The following is a 23,801-nucleotide window of genomic DNA, read 5'->3' as shown; positions in this document are numbered from 1 at the left end:
GAGCCAGGTCTTCCACAGTCCTGCAACCTGAGATCCTCTAACTGCAGATGCTCAGCTTCAAATCTGAGGCTATTTGTACATCCAAACATGCATTTTTTCACTGAACTGCAGAAGCACCCAAGTAATACAGCAGAGCAATGCTACTGCTTATCGACTGAATGTTATTTGTAAGTTATAAAGTATACATCATTTCTGAAAACGTATATGAATCCATCTATGCAAAGCAATGCTTCCAACAGCGACATATCTTTGAAAGTACAATGACTGACACACTACATTTCCCCCAGAACTGGCCTTGTGTTATATTTCTTTTTGGTTGAGAAACAAAGCCTTAAAATTAAGTGCAGTGATTGCTCAGATAAATGACACACATGTCTAAACCCAACAAGCATACTTTATTTGTAACCTCACATACATTATATTTACACAGTTGGTCTGCTACTGTCAATATAGATGGTTGTACGAATGGTTACTGAAGCATACAAAACTGGAAGAAACAGGTACTTTCCCTACTAGGTTAGCATACTAAACTTGATTTGAAATGCACTGTTGTGATCACTAGGTGTCAGTATAGTGCTATTTGTACAGCTAATAGTACTATGGCGGCATGTAGTAGTCTCACACATGCAATTTAGCTTGTGAGTACACATAAGGGGGAAAACAGGCCTCAAAATCTGCAGTGAAAAGCCCTGAGCAAATCGGAAACATTCAATAGCAAAAAAACATTTAATGCATATTTAAATTCAAAAGAGCCACTAAGCACAGCTCAAACTTTTATAAACTCTACAGCAAAAATAGTTTTGCTTCACAATCTAACCATATTTAGATCTCCATATTTCCATACTTTCCATATTTCATAAAGAAATTGGTTGTGAATCACACAAACATCATGTTGGGCAGCCCATATAAAACGGTATTAAGAGCTGATGGGTGTGGGGCAGGATGCACTAGCCCACCGGGACTTTCTCTCTGGTCTTCTTTCTTGTCCTCAGGGGCATCAAGCTCCGCTAGAAACACAGTTCAGAACAAATAATTAAAATTTTCTTTTAGCTATAGAGATATTTTAAAGAAACCGAGAGCATGATCCTATTCAAGTTAAGCAGTTTTAAGCAAATGCTTCTAATGGAAGAGATTTAAACATGAACCCAACTTTCCTATTGACATCAAATGGATTTAAAGCGGCTTAACACTGGCTGAATGGTGCCCAGAGTTTTAATGTCTACTTGCTTAAATACCTGTCTCTTTAGGCCTGTTCAGGTGCTACATATAGTAGAGAAGGACAACTCTTAACATAGTTTTAGTCCTGACTATATAGAGCGAGATGAGCGCGCAACCTCAGAGTCGTCCGCAACTGGACTTAACAGTCAGGGGTACCTTTACCTATATATACATTACCATATATGGATATACACTTGCCTATCCATATATTCATTTTTCATATACAGTACCAGTGTTCAGAAAGCACTGAAATCCCCAAGAACTGCATGTAATCAGATCTAAAATTAGCACATAAAATAACCTAGTGACCAGAAACTTTGCTAAACATTAAAGAATGTCTGAATTAAATGCCATAAAGCTAGATACTATCAAAGGGTAGATAATCCTAATGTTAACAGTGGGGAAACCATAACAGAGAGAAACTGTTACTGGCTACATATATACTATAACTTTAAAGGCACTGTAGTTTACCCCTTATAGAGAAACAGTTATAGACTCTTAACAAACTACAGTGCTCAGAATTCTCTGAGGGGGAAAATGTGCTTCCAACAACCTTTGACAGCAAAAGGCTTTCCCATCTTGAACTTACAGAAACCTCTGGTCACTGGTGACAAGTAAACATTCCTGTTACAAGTATCTCTAGTCATTTCCCCCAGTGCAGCAAATAACAGGTTTGAGGAGCCAATTTTAATTAGGAAAACAGAGAGCAGGGATGGCGTTAATCTCCCTTCTCTGCTGCCACAGTCAAGGACTGCTTTGGGACCCCTATGTCTGCTATTAATTTCTTTTCAACTGTGAGAGAATCTAATTCTGGATCTCCTGTGTCACATTTAGCTTGGACCTTTGAGTCCTTTTTTGTAGTAAGTAAATAGGAAAAACGTTGGCATTACAGCTGCGTATAGAAATATAATTCGGTTATTTTGATGGCTCAGCACAAACCCAGTATTCAGAGGAGCAACTGTTCTTAGCACTGGAGCTATGTATAGATATGCTCCTTTGGGGAAAAACAATACCTTCCTTATGGGAGACATTTCATTCTCTCTTTTTCACACACACTCTTTTAAATATATGCATCTTTCAGTATGTGTTTTTTAAAACCCTGCTTGGTGTCTTCAATATGAGGTTAGCAAACTGCTTAGATGAGAGTGATACCATTTCTACCAGCAAGCTCAGCAGTTCCGGTGCTTGTAATAAACAATATAATGGCATTTTAATCAAATAAGAAAATGGTGAGAAGAAAATGGTGGAAGATTTTGATCTGTTCACACTTCAGTCGGTGTACTTTATTTTAAAAACTTTTAAATCTTACTTTTAGGAGGTTCATCCACAGCACTCTTACTCCTTTGAATAAAACGAACAGCCTGTCCAGTTGTTTTGCCTACTTTGATAAAATCTGCAAAGAAACATAGTAGTTTTATAACTGAACACACTCAAAACAAAACACGGAAGCGGAACCTGCAGTTTTCTTCTACATTTGCAAATGACAGCTCAGTCTTAACCAGAGTTAGGTGTATGTAAGCCCACTGAAATCAATGGCCTTTTGAAATCCTGTGGACCAAGCTATACTTCAGATTATGCACACATTTAAGAACTGAGGTTAAATTGGTCACATTTGTTTTCAAGAAAAAGCAATACTGAAGCCCCAATTGGAATGTGTTCCTTATCACATCAAGGTCCTGCCTTCTTGCAAAAAGTTGTTCCCCAGCTGCTATTTGCTGCAAAACGTAAGTACTATTTGGGACAAATAGAAGCTGGGGGAGTTTTGAATAGGAAACCAGCCCAAGGCACAAATTTGGATTGGGAGCATGTTCCCACTGCTCTAGGCCTTTCATGAGTACAGACCCCCAAATGCCCCTATTTTCCAGGGACAGTCCAGGATTTACAGAAGCAGAAGTCATGGTTTCTGATCCAATCCCAGAATGTCCCACTTTTCCTTAGGAAGGCCCTCTTTTCATTGGAGAAATGTTGGAGGGCATGGTAGGATATCCCTATTGTCGTCAGAGAGCATGGAGTTATGTGACCTAAGGAGATAAGTACAACCTATAGTAGACATCTGAAGGCAGCCCTGTATAGGGAAGCTTTTAAATGTTTTATTATGTTTTTATATATGTTGGAAGCTGCCTAGAGTGGCTGGGGTAACCCAGTAAGATGGGCAGGGTATAAATAATAAAATGATGATGATGGAATAGGTCATCCCTATTTTCATCGGAGTATAGAAGCTTCATTTGTTCACATCTAAGCATGAACACTAACGTCACCATTGACAAGAAAGGCATTAGGCTCAGCTGTTTTATGAAGTTTGCTATTACACACTTTCACATAAGCTTTCCATTTTTGTCGCATTCTCTTCCAGGGTCGTATACCATTGGTTAGCTATGACAGAACGCACTCCAGCAAGGCTCAGAAAGATTGTTGTCTCTGTTGGCTTTTCCAGAGAGAGGCGTACAGAGCTAAAAAAAGAAAAGAAAAAAGAAATGCAATGAATGAAAATTACAGGTACAGACATTCTTAAATGACCTGAACAAAAGAGACAAAACCCGTTCATTCAAATTTTATCAGTTCACAAGAATAGAAAGTAAACTGCATTTTTTCTTATCTTTTTCTCACCAGCATGTCTGGCATTAAATATTTTATTTATTTTCTACAGTATCTTTATAGAGTTCTCTTTGCGTCTTACAAGAAATAAGTTTAAAAACAATTTAAATACAAAATCATCATCATCATCACCATCATCATTTTATTTGTATGCCGCCTTTCCATAGTTAAAACAATGGTCAAGGCGGCTTACAACATGACAAGAATTGCATAATTACCAACATAACAAAAGTCATAAACAATAAATAAAACACATCAAAAGGTACACAACCAAATGGAAAACAATTTCCACATAAATCATAAAATCTAAAACTAAGAAGACAGCATTAATATCACAATTTAAAATGACGTAGATAAAAAATAAAAGCAATTTAAAAAACAAAACAAAAACGGAGCCCTCTCTGCCCAGCAGCAGCAGCAGCACTCTTTATGGAGCCTGTCAGGCCCCGCCCCAAGCCAGGTGGAGAGAAACAGGGCATAAAACCTATAGGGACTGTCATCCTGAGATCGGGTTTAGCTGGCCTTTAGGGGGCAGACAGAAGCAAAGCCTGCTCCACTCTGGTCTGCTCCCTTACCACACCCACCTGGACTAGCTGGTTTGAACTGTGTGGCGGCAAAGACTCATCACTCCGGGGGGCTGCCTGCCTAACATAGCTCTCTGGGGCCCAGAGTCTGCCATGATGGGCTGTAATCATCGCCCACCCTGGGACTGGGTGAGCAGCCATTTTTGACAGCAAAGAATGAGGAATTTAGGCTGCAATCCTATGCACTCTTTCCTGGGAGTAAGTTCCATTGAACTCAGTGGTACTTACTTTGGAGTAGAGGACTGCCTTGGACAGAATGACTTTAAAACTTATGCCATTCTTACCTTTTAAACCCATCAAGGTTTATCACTCGTGCAGTACTTGGTTTTGAATGCACGAGGTCTGAAAGTATCATCAATTGACACTCTGTGGGAAGGGAAGCAATAATATGAATATTATACTTTAGTAGCATTTTCAATCCAAAGATACATGAGCAGAAAATTGCTTGTCTAACAAGGCTTTAATATTCCACATTCCTCACTGCAGACCCCTGTGAAATTATCCAAAATGGTATGGTGTGTGACATGAGGGCAGTGGAATTTAGGCAGAAATCAGGGGAGGCAGTGATGGACATTGGGAACCCCAAGGTTTCAAGAAGTATTTGATAAAACCTTGATAAAAGACCTTAAGGAAACAACTCCCTAACAGTCAATAAGGACTGAGCATGCTCAGTGGTTGTGGAATGCTGACCAATCAGGGGTAGGTAACAGAAAGCCTGGTGCAGTGGCTGTGGAACAAAATATAGAATGTTGAAGAAGCATGGCTGACGCATTGGAACAGTGAATGGGAGCACTGCAAAGGGCCACATTTTGTTTCAGGTCTCAGCCATTCACTGTTTGCCTTGCTAGTACTGCCATCAATATATAATAAAACTGTGCAGTGTTGAACAGTCAGTTGTTAAAGCACATTATCCCAAGACCACTCCATGGAACAGAAATTTGCTCCATTATTCAGAAAGTGTGCCTCAAGGGATGACCCCCCTCAATACAGGGTTGTAAGTACCCCATCTGATGTAAATCTCATGCTGTGGGAGCGGCTAATGGCTCCTTTCTGACACCTTAAAATTCCCAGGCCACATGAGAGAGGCCCATGCTGTGCCTCCTTCTTCCCTACATCAGTGGTACTCCCAATTCCAGAAAAACAAAAGCTGACAAGGGGATGAGGTCCAATTTGGGTGCCCAAGCTTCTGATTTTACCTATGCTATGTAAGACGAAACCATGCTTACAGCAGCTTTTGTGTTAATAATGTGATTTGCACAGGGACCACAAATTAAATCACCTTTGAATGACAACTTTTGCAGAAAGCTGATCTAACACTTGTAATAATAAAACCACATATTTCAATCTGAGTAAATAGAATTTTGTTATGATCTGCAAGGAAAGCAAACAGCCTTTTTCAGCTTCATAAAATCACCTGGGATATTCATAGCAACTAATCTTTCAAGTAATGTATATAAGAGAAATCTTGCCAGTCCAGAGAAGATAAATGCACTGCAGTTGTTCAGTAAGTATTCCCAGTCTGCTTGACTGAAAGGGGAAGGGAAAAAAGAACAGTCAAAACTTTAGTCTGCACTGTATGCTATTAATTTGCATTAGCATGATGTTCTGCTACTTTAAGTAGCTCAGCTCTAGAAAACATTACATTTAAAGAAATATGCTCAGTTTTCATCAACTATGTGCCCTAGTGCCAGGAATACAGTCGTACTTTGGAAGTCAAACGGAATCCATTCCGGAAGTCTGTTCGACTTCCAAAATGTTCGAAAACCAAATCATGGCTTCTGATTGGCTGCAGGAAGCTTCTGCAGTCAATCAGAAGCCGCGGAAGCCCCATCGGATGTTTGGGTTCCCAAAGAACATTCACAATCCGGAACAATCACTTCTGGGTTTGCTGTGTTTGGGAGCCAAAACGTCCGAGTTCCAGGGCATTCGGGATCCAAGGTACGACTGTACTTGGAAAAGCAACAACAGATGGTGTGGTGGAGCACGGCTACTCACTTGACCTCGAGATGGCTGTATTGCTGCTGTTTATCAGGAGGCAGAGAGGAGTAGTGGGGAAGCAGTGGCAAGGTTAGCACAGAGCAAATGCACCACTGGGAGCATCAGAGAGGCACTTGCACTGCACTGACCTGGCTGTCCCCCATCTCCCAGTAAGCAGCAGCAAGATGCTGTCTGGCGGTCAGGTGAATGCTGCCACCCCACTCCACCTTACCCCCTGCTACTATACGAACTGTGCATGAAGAGGAAAATAATTTAGAATTCTATTTTTATGGATAGGAAGAGTATCTGTATTAAGTGTATAAGGGCATGCCTGTGCACGTGCTTTCTAAATTCTGAAAGGAGCTGCCCACTGTTCCCTGTTACTTTTCTTCCTTTGGTTATTTTTATTGCAAAGGACTGACACGCTCGGGCTTAAGAAGGTAAGATGAGCCTGCTGGATCAAGGCAATGGCACCAAACCCAGCATCCCATTCTCACAATGGCCAACCAGATGCTTATGGAAAGAGGAATGCAAGAAAGCTCTCTCCCCTCCTGCAGTTTGCAGCAACTGACTGCTGACTGCTGACTGCTTCTGCCTGTGGAGCTAAAACAGTGTTTCCCAACCTTTTTTGGGCAAAGGCACACTTGTTTCATGAAAAAAATCTCGAGGCACACCACCATTAGAAAATGTTTAAAAAATTAACTCTGTGCCTATATTGACTATATATAAAGTAACTCTCTTTAATAGGAATCAAATAAACACAAAGAAAGTATTTTATAATTACTTTATTATGAAATAGTAAGTTTTTTACTTATGTAAAAAAAAATAAAAAAATAGTAACAGCATAGAAGGTAATGGTTAGGCTAGCATCCCTCTTCCAAATATGCTAGGTTTTTATTTGCAGGGACTGTTCTACATGGGAAAGCATTCAGCACTGTCATTCTCCCATCTGCCATCTGAATTGGTACTATTCTGGGTCAACTTACTCTGCTGCATGTGTAGATGAAAATGGCACCAAGTGTGGGGGAGGGGGCAGAACAGGTTTCAGATACAGGATATTAAGCATACACGTACTTCAGATTGAACTGGTTGCTTGCTTTGCAAGTTTTCATTTCCCAAATGACTGCCTTGGCAAGCGCAATACCTACCAGGCTCAACGCCGGTCTCGCGCTGCCGCTTCCCGCGCTCTCAAGGACCCGGGAGGAGGAAGGCGTGAAGGGAATCCCGAAGGCGCGAAAACCTTGCGCATGCGCAGGCCTTCCGCCTGCGACAGCCCAGTAGGCCGGCCGAAGCGAGCGGCGATGGGATGTGGGAGGGAGCTCGCTCGCCGCCCCGCGTGTGCCTATGTGGGGCACGTTACAGCCCCGTGACGTCAGCGCCACGCAGGCAGCCAGGCAGGCAGACGGCGAGAGCCCCGCACTGGGCGGCCTCTCCTCGCCGCCGCCGCCCCGCCTCTCGCCGCCCGCCTCGCCCGCCTCCCTCCCACGGCACACCAGGCAACGTCTCGCGGCACACTAGTGTGCCGCGGAACACCGGTTGGGAAACACTGAGCTAAAACACAGCCATCAGGGTTAGCAGCTATGGGCTGAGTTTGACTAATCTTTTAAAGTCATCCAAGTTTGTGGCCACCAGTGCCTCTTGTGGGAGTCAATTCCATAGTTAAGCTATGTGCTGTGTGAAGAATGCTTTCTTTTGTTTGTCCTGAAGCTTCCAGCGTTTAGCTTCATTGGATGTTCCTGAGTTCTGGTGTAATGAAAAAGGAAGAAAAAATGTCTCTGTATCCACTGTCTCCGTACCACCTATCCCAGGTCATTCCTTACTCAGCATTTTTCTAAACTAAGAAACCACAAAGGTCAAGCAAGTTTAAGCCCCATTCTTTTCAATGGGAAAATTTCTTAAACCACAAACTGCAATCAGTGGGACCTGAAAGCGACTAAATTTTGGCTGGATTCCCTCCCCACAACAGCCTTGTTTTGACTGCTTTACTAGCAGCAAATGAACAAACATATTAGGCATTTGTTTAGGTACTAAAAAAAAAAATAATGTGCAAAATTAATGAGAAACAAACTTACATACCTTGCAAATTGCGTGTTACCCATAATTCCATCCCAACGGAGTGTAAACGGCTCAAATTTCTCTAGGAGTGTCTTAAATTTTTGTGCAGGATTATCTGATTCTGAGCATACAATTTTTTATCATTAGGAACATAGGGTTTTCCAGTGCTTACACACCCGCCCACCCACTCTGTATAATTTTAAGCAGCTGTAGCTTTTAAAAAGAGTATTACAGTAGCTTTGTAAATAAGCCTACAAAGGTTAGTAGCCTACCCAAAAAAAAGTTACTAGCCTGCTAACAGGGCAGTAGTCTGTGTTTTCATGCTGACCACAGAAGACTGGAAGACTGGAAATGCAGGCTTCTAGCAACTTAGGAGAGTAGGGTTTGTTTGTTTTTTAGTTTTTCTTTTAGGTGCCTTCTACCCAGTGGACTATTAGAGGAGGGTCTAGATTCTTCTCCGCTAGCCTGCTTTGTTTCCATGTTGGTTGCAGAGGAAGGATTTTTCTCTTTCCACAACTAGCACACTAACCAAGCAGGCTGAAGGAGTAGGCTCAGAGTGATCTGTCGTTCTTCTGCCAGCCTGCTTGCTTGCCTATGGCAGCAGGATGATTTGTTCAACGCAAGACTACAACACCAACTTTTTCAGATATAACAGTTATCGTATGGAGCTTTCTGCATGCGAAAAGAGGACCTTTAAAAATGACTTTCTTTCATATATAAAATAAAACCAGGTCATTCTCTTTCAGCCATAAACTGTAGCCACTTCTACATATTAGGTGCACAGTGTTAGAAAATGTTTTCAGTGGTGTTAAAAAAAAGAAAACAGAGTTCTAGGTTGCTTTCCACCACAGCTATTGTAATGGCAAACAAGTTATAATATACAAACTTTACCTCTTTCTGTTACATCATTATATGGATCCACAACATCTGAGACATACCATTAAGAACATGCAAATGAGGGGTGTCAATTTTAAATATAATTAACTACATACAAATCCTCCCCCCGCCTCCAGTTTCGATTAGGTGCAGGAACCAGAAACAAAGCCAGTGGCACCCTCAGCATCCAATCCTAATGTATCACCTTTCGATATCTTCCCTGAAGAAATCACCACCAGCAGTTCCCTCCTTCTGCTTACCAGGCCCCCACTTTTGTGCCTAAGCAAACTCTTTACCCTTCCTAAGTCAGTAGCATCCAAGCTCTCTTTCCCAAGGCCACTGCTTGACCTCCTTAGTCCTCTCACATGATGAAACAGCTTCCCTTCCATCTTTGCAGCTTAAGTATTGTCTAGAAAGCAAGTATTCTTTTCTACTGTCCAAAGGTCTCTCTCACACCAATTCCACACCATTTCCTCTCGACTGTAAAGGTTAGCAAACTGAAAGCTAGACACTTTCTATACACTTTGACACTTGCAATACTGCAGAATTTAGTAGCAACAACAGTAGTAGTAGTAGCTGGCATAGGGAAGTCAGTCCGATTGCCCTACAAGCTTTCCTAGATCTGAAGACGATTCAGTAACTGACATAGACAGTAGCAGTGATGTGGCTCGATTGCTGAGCTCAAGGGAACAGGCAGCTCGGATGTAAAACTCATGATTTAAGTATTCCATTTGCTAATCAATAGCTTCTGAAAGGATACATTTAACATTATGTATATCAATTGGAAGGCAGTTGGGTGGCAGAACACGGTTAAGGTTAGGCTGTTGAATAAGAAACAGTCATAGCTTTAGTATGAAAGAACACCCACAGCACAATTCTTAACTTCTTTTCTCAGAATGAAAGCCTAATAAGCGCCATTGGGACTCACCCTCTGGCAAGCATGCTCAGGACTGGAATCCTAAGTAGCATCCATCAATACCGCATAACACTGTTTTTGTCATAATAACATGGAAAATGCTACTGCGTATAACTTTTGTGGAAGATCCCAGTTGCCACAAAAATCATGTCAGAGTGTGCATGCCACAGTTGTGATTGTGGGGAAGTAATATGAATAAATTTCCTGATCAACACTACTTCTCAAGCACAGGGATTGCTCACGGCTGCCCAAGGTAGAAATTAATTATATCCCCCCCCTCTTTGTTAGGACTTTGTTGATTGTTTTCTCCTATTGTAGCCCCTTTCCTAAGATTAAGACTTGGACATAATAGGAATGCATAGGGGAGGTGAAGGAGGAAGAACAGAAACAGCCTCCGTATCTCAGACCTTGCTGTCTAAAGCAGGGGAGGACAATCTGTGGGACAACAGATGTGGGACAACAAGTCCTATCATCCCTGACTAAGGGTGATGGGAGCTGGAGTCCAACCAGAGCTGGCCAACCATCTGGAGGCCTGAGCTGAAGGACTAGATTGTGTTTCCTCCATTACATGTTCTAGAACCTACTGGACTGATAGGTCTTGTTTTGTAACAAAAGGTATAACAAGACGAAACAAGGATACATGCAAACACAATGCATAATACAACTGCTTCACTAATATGCATATTAAAATTAAAATTAAACTATTAGAAAGTTGCAGAGTTTTTGTATCTTGAACAGGGCATTATGATACAGCTTAGAAATGCATCAGATATCGTCAAAAATATATACTTACTACTTTCATACTCTTTCTGTGTTCACCTTTTGGTCTTGATTCTTTTTTCCCATCCTTTTTGAACTCATTTTCTGAAAATGTTAAAAGCACAATCATCCTTAGAATAATATATGACACCCTCTCCCCAATCCCTGCAATGTTTTCCAGAGATTGACATACTCTCTGGACATATACTCACAATATATGTGAATTACAGAGATAGTCTGAAGGCTTATTACAAGTAATTCTTCTGATAACCAACATTTGCATTCTAACATTGATTGTATACACAGGTTCAAACACCACAATACTTTTTCACAGGAGTCTCTACATAAGAATAATAGAATCATAAAATTGTAGAATTGTAGAACTGAATTGTAGAAGCTGAGACAGTTAATGATGAGGTACAAGGCTGCTCCCTAAGCAGAAATGTAAAATATATTATCGTGATACCAACTAACATCAAAAAGGGATTCAAAGTCTATATCTATCTATCTAACACTATATTTTCAAATATATATAAACTTGTCTGTACCTGATTCGTCTTTATGTAAGCGGTTGTAGAACATTTGGAGAGAAAAGTCTCTGGACACAGAACTTATTGTCTTTTCTTGAAAGATATTCAGACCCTCCAAAGGAAATTCCAAAAGACATTTGTCCACCAGTAGTATTATGCATTCTCCTATATCTTCAATGCCAGCTGAATGTAGGAAAAATGGGGAAGAAAAATAATTCTCAATAAAAGAATAACAACTGTTCTTAAATGGGAAGCATTTTTCGCTTCTGCTCAGATAAACTGACGCTGTTTTCATCCCCAGTTAAGATGAAGAGATAAATGAAGTCTTTAAACACACACACACACATTTGGGAAGCCCCTGGGAAAATCATGCAGAATATAGGACTTCTTGGTTCGGAGGTAGCCAGTGCCATGAATTAATCAGAAGTAAACATTTCTTTCTACACCCAAATATAATGGCTACATTAAAGCACAATAAACTGAGTCTTGGGTTTGTACACTTTCTCTCTTGCTTCTTGCACATGCAAAGGGGGGAGATTAGAAGTGTCTGCTCCTAGATTGAGGCAAACCATAGTTCATTGCCTCATCCATACCTAGCAATCTGTAATTTGCTCAAACCATAGGATGAAACCATTATTGGGGCTTCTGGTTTCTGGTTTGTGAGCAACCTATGGTTTGCATAAACCAGGAAAGGAAATTTCTATTGTCCTCCCAACGTGCATGGACTATTGGGAAATGGGAAGAGGATTCACAAGCATGCAATGGCTTGTCATCATGGTTAAATATAAACAAAACAATCTGCCTTTGAAAATGCATAATTACAGAAATCACAGATAACTTATGCAAACCTGAGAATACAATACTTTATACTTTGAAATTTTGTAGCAAACTATTTATCAAGAAGATAATTTTATTGGATCATCTGACGCTATATATATGCTTTAGAACTTAAGACATACCTGGAGCTGTAGTGGCTTTCTCCTTATTTTTAGTTTTTGCTTTCCCTGCCTCACTTGCTTTGCCTTTTCCTGAGCCATCTGCTTTGGTTTTTCCTGGACTACCTTTTCTGCCTTTTCCTGAGTCACCTGCCTTAGTTTTACCTGAGTCACCTTTACCTTTTCCTGAATCAGCTGGAGAGACTGCTGGACTTGGCCTGAGGAGACAAAGACTAGGTCTTAAAAATATTGTACAACATATAATTTTTTAAAGAACAGTAACAGGAATCAAATACTTGCAGTTTGTTTCATATTACCTGCAACAGGAAAAGCAGAACTCACCTGGCTTTATCACACAAGAGAAACACGCATTCTTATAGTTTTACTTAAGGTTAACATAGACTTGCATAGTTCTGATGGTTCCAAAGACCTGAATAAATTGGTATAAAATTACAGATGATGCTTCTACCTCCAGGCAGCAGGTGCTACAGGGACCAAGATGAACCAAGCACATCACTGGCAGTAGTGGCTACTGGACGAAGATACCTAACTGTGACACTGCCAATGCCTGAAAAAATTAGGTTCCAAAGATTGTCTGACATGTGTCTTTTCAGAGGAAACAGAAGGCTCCTACGGTACAGATTTGCTCCTGCACTACTACAAGAAATTTATTTTATTAGGTTTGACAGGTTTTTCTTGTAATGGTCTATAAAATGGGGTACTAAAAATGGCCTCTTAGATTCCTGTTTGCAGTTCTATTTGTTCAGAATGAAAACAACTGTGCTTTTGTCAGCTTCCTTTACTATATCAGAATTGCTTCAGAGGGTGGGGAAAACATTTATTTATTAAATTTATATACCACCCTTCATCCAAGGGTCACAGGGTGGTTTATAGTATAAAAATACAAAAATACATACCATAATAACAAGCAAAATAATAACACCCCACCCCACTGTTTAAAAGGCCAGAGATCGTTTAATTAGCCAAAGGGAGAAGAGGAATGTTTTTGCCTGGTGCCTAAAGATATGTAACAAATACTTTAGAGAAAACTTTTGAAAAAAATACCTCAGCTCAGAGAAATCAAATTGTGACAATACAGGTTTCAGATATTCTTCTACTTCTTTCATGATAGCCTGGAATTCTGATATAAAATGTTCTTCATCTTCATTTTCTGTTTCCTATGATATAAAGTAAAACAGTGATTGATTAATCGATTTTAAAAAATAGTTAGAAGGCATAAGAATATCAAAGACAGAAAGGAAAATTGAATAGCCAAATAGAAATAGAACAGTCATGAAAATTTAGTAACGTTTAAACTATCCCAGGTCTAAACTGAACAATCACCTTTAAACAATGTTACACCTTATTTTTATGTATGTGTTATTTTATTTGATAATGTGTTCTCTAACAAAAACACTGGTGCAATAGCTGTAATATTTATAAAATCATCGACTAGAATAGTAGTCATCAACCTTTTGGGACCAGGGACCTATCTTTAGCCAAAACATACCTTTGGATACTCAATTTTTAATTGTTTGTTTTATATTAGGATTTAGGCAGTGCTGCCGTTATGACTGAATTTAGATCCGGCTGTCACCCAATGGTGGGTCCTGACTAAAGATGGTGGTGGAATTCGCTACAGGCAGACCAGGCATTGGACTGGTCTGTAGTCTGCTTGGCTGCTCTCTTCATGAAGTCTTGCTTGCAGCGGATTTGCAACTGGACTTTCAACCAGTTTGTATTTACTTTTACTTCTGTCTCATTGAGTCCCATGTATGTATTTTTGTAATAACATTATAACAGTATTCAATACAACGTCATTAATAACAACATTATTTTCTAAAAGCTAAAAGGCCAGATTCGGAGTACCGTATTTTTCGCCCTATAGGACGCACCTTTTCCCCTCCAAAAATGAAGGGGAAATGTGTGTGCGTCCTATGGGGCGAATGCAGGCTTTCGCTGAAGCCTGGTGTGCACCGACCCCTCTCGCTCTCCAGGCTTCAGGAAGCTATCCGCAAGCCTTGCGAGCCCGGTGGGAGTTCCCGCCGGGCTCGCAAGGCTTGTGGGCAGCAGCCTGCAGCCCAAAGCACGGGGCGCCCTCCGGAGGATGCCCCGTGCTTTGGGCAGATGTCCGCAAGCCTTGTGCGCCTGGGGGGAGGTCCCGCCGGGCGCACAAGGCTTGGGGCGGCAGCCTGCAGCCCGAAGCACGGGGCGCGCTGCGGAGCATGCCCTGTGCTTCAGGCAGATGTCCGCAAGCCTTGTGCGCCCGGCGGGGGTTCCCGCGGGCTCACAAGGCTTGCGGGAAGCAGCCCGAAGCACGGGCGCCCTCTGGAGGATGCCCCGTGCTTCGCGCAGGTGTCAGCAAGCCTTGCGCGCCCCGCGGGAGTTCCCGCGGGCTTGCAAGGCTTGCGGGCAGCAGCCTGTTCTGTGGGCTGGGGTCGGGGGAAGCTCGGGCTTCCCCAGCCCTGTGGCTGGGGGGGGGGGAATAATTTTTTTTATTCATTCCCCCCCCAAAAAACGAGGTGCGTCTTATGGGCCAGTGCATCCTATAGGGCGAAAAATACGGTAGCTAAAAATAGCAAAGTGGGAACTGCAGCAAAATGGTGCAGGTGATGAGTGCATCAAACTGGGATCCGAACCAGTGTGAAGAATCAGATGACACCCCTAGTTCTGATTCTGTAAGAAGAACTCTGGGGCCTAATTTGATCAGTGGAATGTCTGGTATCTGGTGGGCGGAGCTTGGGTGTCATGCTCCGGAATCAGCCCCTCCCTTCATTATGTTCCGTTAAATTTCAAATAAGAGGGACCAACTGTCTTTTCTTTTTTTCTTGCCTCAGACTTGCCTCATGTTGTTGTATTTAGTTTCTCTCATTATCATTACTTTGCTTATTATTTCTTTCTTATATTCATTATAATAAAATATATTATATTATTATTATTTATTATTAAAGTTTAGTTTATATTTAAGTGAGCCCCTTAATTTTCTCAAAGAAAAAGAAACTCTACTGAGGAGAGGTGTGGAATGTCCTAAACTGTGTGACTGAGGGGCTATTCCCAGACTGATTTTGTTAATCACTCCCCAACCTCCACAACAGACTCCCCAGTTGAAGAGCAATGCCCTAGGGATAATAAAAATAATAATTATATTATTTATACCCCACTCATCTGTCTGGGTACTAGCTGACACTAGTGAAATTATTATGGACAACAACTTACGCTATATTCACAAGAGGAAAAAGTAGCTATTAAACATTACTATCTCAGTACATCAGGTGTGAAAACACCAATATGAACAAGTGCAGTTCTTACAGTACTTTTTCTTCCTGTTTCTACTTTGATGACTGATTCTTGAAGTTTTTGAAACTCATTTTTGTCTTCATGGCTTCTCTCTGGTGATGGTTGTCTCCGAAGACTCCTCATCCTTTGATCTTTCAAAACCTTTACCTTCTCCAGCAAATTCATCAAAGTATTAGAATTCACCTGGGATCGCACAATTTTAGCCTGCACTGATGTAAATTAAAATACAAACCTATTAAAAGCATTTTGACACTTGCAGTGCATTGTAATTTTTTAAAACATGCAATGCATCTTCATTTTCCATATCCAGGCATACAGAAAGGATCCAGGAATAAGAGAGCGTGAATTACTGCAGCAGTGGTAGTAGTGTTAAATAAATTAGGTGATGTTATAACCTTTGTGAACCAAGATAAGTTGGGGATACATGAGTCATGGAGTTGGGATGACTCAATCCTAATCCTTCACTATGGGCACCAATTTAACACTTGTACCAGGAATTCAAATGGTTTAATTCCACAGGATGAGTTGTATTTCTACGCAAGACTACCTAGGGCTAAAGGTTTTTTGGTGGTCATGCAAAATATTTCTATGTTTCAGCAAGAAACTGAGGGGAGAGCAAGTGTCCTCATTCTGAATGGGCAGGTGGCATTGGGACTTCATCATGCTCATGACGCGATCCTCCAGCTGGCTGAGAATACTGTTCCTAGCTAGAAGGTGCACTTTAAAAAGTGGAGCTGGAGCTGCTGCCAACCACAAAGCAAATAAAGTTGAGTGGAAGAGGGCTTTCAAGGGCATAATTTGGTTCCCTCAAAAATAGGACATTTTTGCCCCAAATATTCATGTGTGAAGTTTCAGTCCAGCCCAACAAAAGAGAACCACAATTGAATCTGCACTTCTTAGGAACGCTTACAAGTTGGCTGGTTAGTTTTTCCCTTTTGTTGCCCACTCTTCTCCTTCTGCTGCCCGCTCTTTTCCTTTTGCTGCCCACTCTTTTCCTTCTGCTGTCCACCCTTTTCCTTGTGGTCCTTTTGTTCCTTTGGATTGGCCAATTTCACTTTCTCAAGTAGTGCGCCATACAAGTAAGATCTAGTGAAGAAAACAATCAAATCAAATTTTTCAAAAGACCGTTTCCCCTCAGATAATGCCTTATTCCCTTCTTATCCAACATAAAATTTATAACTGAATGTGATGCAAGTACCTAACTACCTCAATACTCCAAATGATAGTAGGTTATATGTATGTGCATGTCCCGCTTTCCGAAAACAATGCATTCCAACAAATCGTTTGTTAGGCGAGTGTTTACAGAATGAGCTGATGATTCCTATTATTTCCTATGGGAACATTTCTAATCTGTGATCTCTCTCTCCCCTCCCGCCATGGTTTCCTCCTAAAATGGCTGCAGCCAAACAGGAAAGAAGAGACAAAGGGATAAATTGATTTGTCCGATCCCTCTGCCCAATTCCTCTATCCATGGCTCCTTCCGCAAAATGGCTGCCACCATATTGCACAAGCAAGGAAGGAAGTGGGCAAACTCTGAATCAGCAACGTTTGGTCATAATTTTTATGTTTGGGTGTCTGAAATCACAGATAGTGTTCTAATAGTGGGACCTGTGTGTAGTTTGAAAAAGTCTGTGCTACATTTTTGAGAGCCTTAACTCTACTTCCCCTGCATTTATTGGGGAAGGAAGGAGAATTCCTTCGAGAAAGGCAAGGAATCCAGAGTAGCAGAAACAACTAAAACTGGGAGAAGGTGCTCAAGTGGAATGGGTGGTGGATGGTTTCTGTCATGTTTTTAAAAACCTCTTTCTTCACATTCATAGCGAAATATAATGGATCGGAAATACTGTTACACACTTCCCAGCTTTGAAATAAAAATGGAAAGAATGCAAATAAAGAAAGAAAATGTAATGGTGGGAAGCCAGAGGAAAAATACTATCCTCAAATACTATCACTGTTAACTGTAGTCATCCAACAGGGAGCACCTTATCTTCAAAACATGTGAAAACAAATGCACCTTTCTTCAAACCCATCTTTTCAAAGTGGGAAAGGACCTGAAGTGCAGGAGACAACCATATATACCATACGTAGTTAAAACTGCTGGTACACAGCAGCTGCTGGAAGTTGCTGAAGGAAAAGACGTCACAGGAGTGGCAAAGCAACATTGAAATGGTATGAGTGCACAGACGAAGCCAAGAAGCAGTTTGGGATGCAACAGACAGATGTTCAGTGGTGGGTTTGATTCTAACAAAGGCCAGGCACAGCTATTTCTCTTTGCTTACACTATAATCACTATGTTTTACTGAATCAGCAGCTGAAGAGCATGGCCCTATAAAAATGAAATACGTAACCATGGTATCTTTTCCTTTAAATATGAGTAAGATTTGGGTAACACTGCTATGGTGAAGGATTGGCTACAAACCAGAACATGAAGCCATGGTTTACCTCAGACTTCTCCCACCTGGTGCCACCCTGATGTTTTGCTGAACAACTTTCAGGAGCTCCAGTCAGAGATGATAGAAATTGTAATCCCAAGCATCTGGATAGTACCAGGCTGAGAAAAGCTGATTTATGCTAACCATGCTTCGCCTGTTTGCTAGACGACAAACAGCCTTTACTGGTATCTTTCTACCAACAGCCTCAGAGAACAGGGCTTGACCAGTTAAACCAAATTAGATATTTGAGATCGTAAACAGGATGAAGTAACAAACTATGACTTGCACTAACCTGTCATGGTTACATTTTATGCATGCACCAAAGCAATGGCATATGGAACAGATACTCTAACCGCAACGGCTGGTGGGGCACTGCTTTCCCGAAATAATCACCTCTGCTATTGTTCTGGTGTGCGAGAAGAAAGAGGAGTGAGGTGGCGGCAGTGCCAGCATGGTGTTAATGCAACAGCAGAGCCAATCCGGCACTCCTGCTAGTACATTTACACCATGCTGGCATCACACCCCCCCCCCCTTGGTGGTGACTGGAGGCCAGGTAAGCACCATCACTCCACTGACTGCAACTGTATTGCAAAAGAGTGCCAACATGAGAACCTATATTCATACCTGTCTTCTGAATGCTGGAGAATCATTACATGAAAATTTGGTGGTAATTCATTCATGATGTTAAAGTGTTGTGGAGAAATGCAAAGATTTCCCCATGCCTATGCAAAAAAAGGTAACAGTGAATAAATTTTCAGACCGTTTAAAGCGTAGCTTTAATCTTTTCATGACAAAGTGTCAAAGTAGTAGCATGGCTGGGTTGTAGAATTCTTATTAGCTATATTTTTGTAAAATATACGTCAGTGATTCAGTTTCTTCCTGCTCCTAACCATCTGATGGTGCTGCAGGAGGGCAGTAGCTCTGAGAGCCCAGTTCGTCATAACGCAGTAGTCTGCAGCGCTATCTGTGAACTACAGTGTATTAGAAAACGTACATTACAAAAAACAGAGCGAGTTGCAAAAATGTTAATTTGGCTCAGACAATCTATCACTGCTTTTTAATTCTTCCCTCCAACTTTTAATGCTCTTACATGCTTTATATTCCAATATATATAGCACACACACACAATTTGTAGGGCAAGAGAATAAATGATCATATGTGCTGCAAACAGGTGTTCCACTGCAGCTAGGGATCATTCTCGGGTCCTATAAATCCCTAGCTGGATGAGAAATTGCAATTTTATTTTAACTGACCAAGTTACCTTTGAGATTGCAGCCAGCCTGTGCTCCACATTTTTTAGAAGACTGCATGTAACATCTCCTTTTTGTTGCAAGTGGTGTTGCAGATGCAGCATCGCTGCCAGCTGTGATTTGCTGGTGTTCAGGGTAGCTGCTAGCAGGATGTTTTTCATCATCAGTGATGCTGAACAGCTCTGCAACATTTTAATACAAGTCTAGTTTGGCAAATGTTTTAAAACAGATTTCTAATGAAAACCCTTTCAAGAAAGCATTAAACGAAGTGGCCCCGATATGGTGATTATTTACATTCACAGTAAAGAAGCCCTGACATCAAAATACCAAGAATGGGTTTTCTCAGCTACTCAGCTTCTTTCTGTGGAATGATCTCTCCATAAATGTGCTTCACTGAAACGCTTCCCCACCCTCACACCTGGTTAAATGATATTTATATAGTTGACTAAGGAGCTATTGGTGTAAGGAAGGGATAGTACTGGTGGTGATTAAGCTTCTGCAAGTGATTGGCTGAGCTAAATTAACATCACTAGGGTTGAAGGGTGAGGATGGACAAATTAAAAATGGGTGTTTGGCTACCATTGACTGATCTGCTTTGATCTTACAAAGAGGGGCAGGGTGGGCAGAAGTTAAGGGGAGAATTAAAGGAGGAGTCAAGTACCTGATAAGGTGGCAGATTAAGGAGACAACAAGAAGAGACAAAACACACAAAGCATTTTCAAAAAGTTGTTTAAATTATGTAAATGCCATAAACTGGAGTTTTCAGCTAGTCATTTTTGATGGGAAAGGGCTTCAGCAAATGTTTTAGGAAAACAGAAGGAACTTTTTCACTAATTAATCATGTGGTTGGGGGCTATCTGAATGTCTCCTTTTCCCTCCTTCTCCTCGTCACCAAGCTGCCCTTCCCTTTTGACAGCCCTGGATTGCTCCAGATGGATCCAACCCAACTTCAGGGTGATCCAAAGATGCCACACCCCAATTTGGTTGAATCCTGGGTTGACTTGAGTCAGCCTGATTTTGGGATCTAGCATTTGGTCGGATCTGGTGCACAGCCCCCAAAATACATGTTCCAAAACATTGAACCACTGATAGTCGATTGCACAAGACTTAATTTATGTTTGCTACATATTTAAAGTAATAATTACATCACACGGGAATAGAAACCACCACGTAAAATAAATAATTTTATTTAGTAACATCACCGTCTGAATTCACATGTTCTTAATACTTTTAAGATTGACTTGGTCGATTATGGTACTAAAGGGCTAATTGAAGTAGCTGTTGTCTCACCTGATAAAGGGCCAAAAACTGGCTTGCTGAAACGGAGTCAAATCGTCCAAAGCACTCCACCATTTCCAAGCTAGCAGCAGCCAGGATATCAATCATGTTATTATTCATTGCAACATTAATGCTCTGCAGCAAAACCTCCGTTGACTGAAACAGGTATCTTTGGGTCCAAGTCTGTTTCCTCTATATAGCAAAGATCAGAATCTTATGTTTTCAATATTGCTAAAACTACATAAATCCAACATAAATAGTAGTTTATCACTTCAAAGAAGATAGAACATTCTGATCTCATATAACAGTTTTTAATGGAAAAGATTAAATGTTTCTAGAGAAGACAAATGGGCATAAAATGAGAGTTTCAAACTGGGCTCCCAGTTATGCTATTTTGTCCCTCAGAGCATCCTATTAGGGCTCTATTAGATTTTGTTTTCCATTTAGCTCAAAATAAATGCATGTTCCTGTTGGGCTTCCTTTTTCTGACTATTCATCCATGGAACAAAAATACAGCAACAAAACATTTTATAAATGAGGAAAGTGATGAAAAGGCGATGCAAAGTAATTAAAATTGATTAATATGAGAACTGCAAGATCAATATGAGCTTATATTCCTTTTTTAAAATTACCTTCCAAAAAGAGAGAGGAAAGGGTCCAGTTCTTATTTTCATCTCATTTTAGAACAGAGTTTTAGAAACCAACATACCAAGAAATCAAAGAAATCAAATACAAAAAATGGAAAATTAGCAGCAAATAAATTTTTAGCTTTTTCCTCCACAGCTTGTTCAAATTCTTTACTCTTTACTTTCTTAACTAAAATTCTACTTTAAGTGTTATCTTATAAAAATATTCTACAGTGAAGTGGAAATGTCCTAAAAACTTTTCCCTCACTGTCTGTCTTTATAGTAGTGACCTGGCATGTCCTAAACTTAGAATTTATTATATGTGTGGTGTGTGTGTGTGTGTGTGTGTGTGTGTGTGTATAAAGTACTTAGGTTATCACATAGATGTACCCTTAATTCACTTGCTTTCCTCCTGTAATCATCAAGCTGTTTTTTGGTAAGTTGCAAACCCGGAGTTGGTGTTTCACTTTCATCACATTTTGCTTCTGATTCTGGTGTGGGGGATTTCTCAAGGACAGGTTTAGGTTCCTCCTGTCCATCACAAAAGAATTAAACAAACAAAGCATTGTCAAAATGTAACACATGAAATGTGTGAACACATACGCAAAGCCCAGTCCTAATACAGTATGCAATGTTGACCACACATGCAAGCTCCTCCTTTGTCTGACGTGGCACTCTAGTAACAACATGGACCCTTTAATTCACAAGTTGTCAACCTGGTCCCTACCGCCCACTAGTGGGCATTTCAGGATTCTAGGTGGGTGGTAGGGGGTTCTACGGCACAAGCTGAATCTTCCATCCATCGAGTACTGTGGGTGGTAAGGAAATTTTTACAATCAAGAAAGATGCATTAATGGGTGGTAGGTATAAAAAGGCTGACTACCCCTGATTTAATTGGCATTTGAATGTGTGTCAACATAACAACACGGCATTCAAAAGACCATCTGCCATGCCAAGAACCAGGACTGCTCATATGTAAATATTTTGCTAAGGGTTTCCTATTCTTAAATCTGCTATATCTCTTATTTTTATGCTGAATTGGTTAAAAAATATATAACCATTATTTCAAGTAGAATAACCATTTGTAGTTCAGTTGGTAACTAAATGAGGTCTATGCAGACTAGACCAGTGTAGTCACTTTTCCAATTTCTATCTTTGGTTTCCTGCTCAGTTTTAACGAATGGCATAACCAGGAAAGGATTTAAACATTTGCTTCAGCTTCCAACGATTGACCAATGTACTACCAAAACATAGAATTCTAATCTTACCCCAAATCATTCTCCAGGTAATGCATCTCTTGGACTTTGTTCTGGGACAAGATTCCCCAACCTGATGCCCTCAGATGTTGTTGGACCCCAACTCCCACAATCCCTGACCATTGACCCTGGCTTTGGCTGATGGAAATTGTAGTCCAAAATATACAGAGGACACAATGAGGACAAGCAATCTATTTCCCTTAAACATGAGGTTTCAAGCAACTGTGAGGTGCAAATTGAGCATGATCTTAATTACAGTACTTGAGAACTATGACACCAACATGCCTCTGTATTACTTTTTACTTCAGGGCAAGGTGTTGTTTCTCCACAAAACCCCCACATTTATTCCAAAACTTATTCCAATTTGTAAAATCACGCGCTCACAATCCACACAGGATACAATAAAACACCAAATAAAAATGTGGAATAAGCTGAAAACAGATTTCTGAAGTTGTTCATTTCCCCACTTCCATTAACGCTTTGATTAAATGTAGGAAAAATATGCCGTACCGCTGCCTTTTCACTCCAATGAACATCTGTAAAGATGGGGTTTGTATTATCAGCCATTAAACGCAAACACTTCCCAGTGAGATAGAGGTACTTGGCTCTGATATCAGGACAGCCAATATAAAGACTCTGTAGGCTTGTTAGCTGAGCCTGGGCATTATGGCCAATTGTGCAGCTGAGTTTTAACCATGCCTGTCAGAATTCAGAAAACATGAAATAAAACCAACATGCTGGAAACTGGTAACATTAATGAACAACAAAAATGATCCAATGCTTCAGAAACGGAGTACAGTGGTACCTTGGTTCTCAAACGCCAAAAACCTGGAAGTGTTCCGGTTTTCAAACGTTTTTCGGAAGCTGAACGTCCGATGCGGCTGTCGGTTATTGTTTCCGGGACACCTGCACCAATCAGAAGCTGTGCCTTGGTTTTCGAACATTTAGGAAGTCAAACGGACTTCCGGAACAGATTAAGTTTGGCGGTTTTGTTTCTGCTATTTATTTTGCGTTTTTGTTTTTGAGTTTTTTTTTTGTTAATTTGTTTTTGTGACTGTATGGAACCTAGCTCAGCTACTGATTGATTGTGTGACTGTGGAAATGGATTAACGCCCCCCCCCCCATCCAAACAATGACAATCATCAGTGCAGGTAAAAAAATTTTTTTTAAATTTTTATCATCTACAATACGGTCTTATTTATTTTAAAGTACAGTAC

The 23,801-nt window shown here is 40.7% G+C and overlaps 1 protein-coding gene across 4 annotated transcripts in view; it reads right to left on the bottom strand.

The window, feature by feature from the left end:
• Window positions 1-376: 376 nt before the first annotated feature.
• CFAP46 (cilia and flagella associated protein 46) overlaps window positions 377-23,801 on the bottom strand; it is an 87,659-nt gene continuing 64,234 nt past the window's right edge. For 3 of the 4 annotated variants that reach the window (XM_083505908.1, XM_083505909.1, XM_083505910.1), the window contains 19 exons: window positions 23,095-23,283; window positions 21,719-21,859; window positions 20,715-20,894; window positions 19,436-19,606; window positions 18,799-18,896; window positions 16,653-16,828; window positions 15,755-15,951; window positions 13,511-13,623; window positions 12,470-12,663; window positions 11,529-11,693; window positions 11,015-11,085; window positions 10,066-10,126; window positions 9,321-9,356; window positions 8,451-8,550; window positions 5,812-5,924; window positions 4,682-4,763; window positions 3,532-3,668; window positions 2,528-2,611; window positions 377-1,007 (listed from right to left, as the gene is read on the bottom strand). In XM_083505908.1, the coding sequence (XP_083362034.1) occupies window positions 877-1,007; window positions 2,528-2,611; window positions 3,532-3,668; window positions 4,682-4,763; window positions 5,812-5,924; window positions 8,451-8,550; window positions 9,321-9,356; window positions 10,066-10,126; window positions 11,015-11,085; window positions 11,529-11,693; window positions 12,470-12,663; window positions 13,511-13,623; window positions 15,755-15,951; window positions 16,653-16,828; window positions 18,799-18,896; window positions 19,436-19,606; window positions 20,715-20,894; window positions 21,719-21,859; window positions 23,095-23,283 (2,439 nt within the window). In that variant the 3' untranslated portion in view covers window positions 377-876. Of the gene's footprint in view, window positions 1,008-2,527; window positions 2,612-3,531; window positions 3,669-4,681; window positions 4,764-5,811; window positions 5,925-8,450; window positions 8,551-9,320; window positions 9,357-10,065; window positions 10,127-11,014; window positions 11,086-11,528; window positions 11,694-12,469; window positions 12,664-13,510; window positions 13,624-15,754; window positions 15,952-16,652; window positions 16,829-18,798; window positions 18,897-19,435; window positions 19,607-20,714; window positions 20,895-21,718; window positions 21,860-23,094; window positions 23,284-23,801 lie in introns of those variants that run through there. The other variant, XM_083505911.1, reaches the window with a different exon arrangement.

This window comes from Podarcis liolepis (genome assembly GCF_965112155.1).
Source record: "Podarcis liolepis genome assembly, chromosome: 5".
Taxonomy (NCBI): domain Eukaryota; kingdom Metazoa; phylum Chordata; class Lepidosauria; order Squamata; family Lacertidae; genus Podarcis; species Podarcis liolepis.
This window is presented reverse-complemented; position numbering and strand designations above follow the sequence as displayed.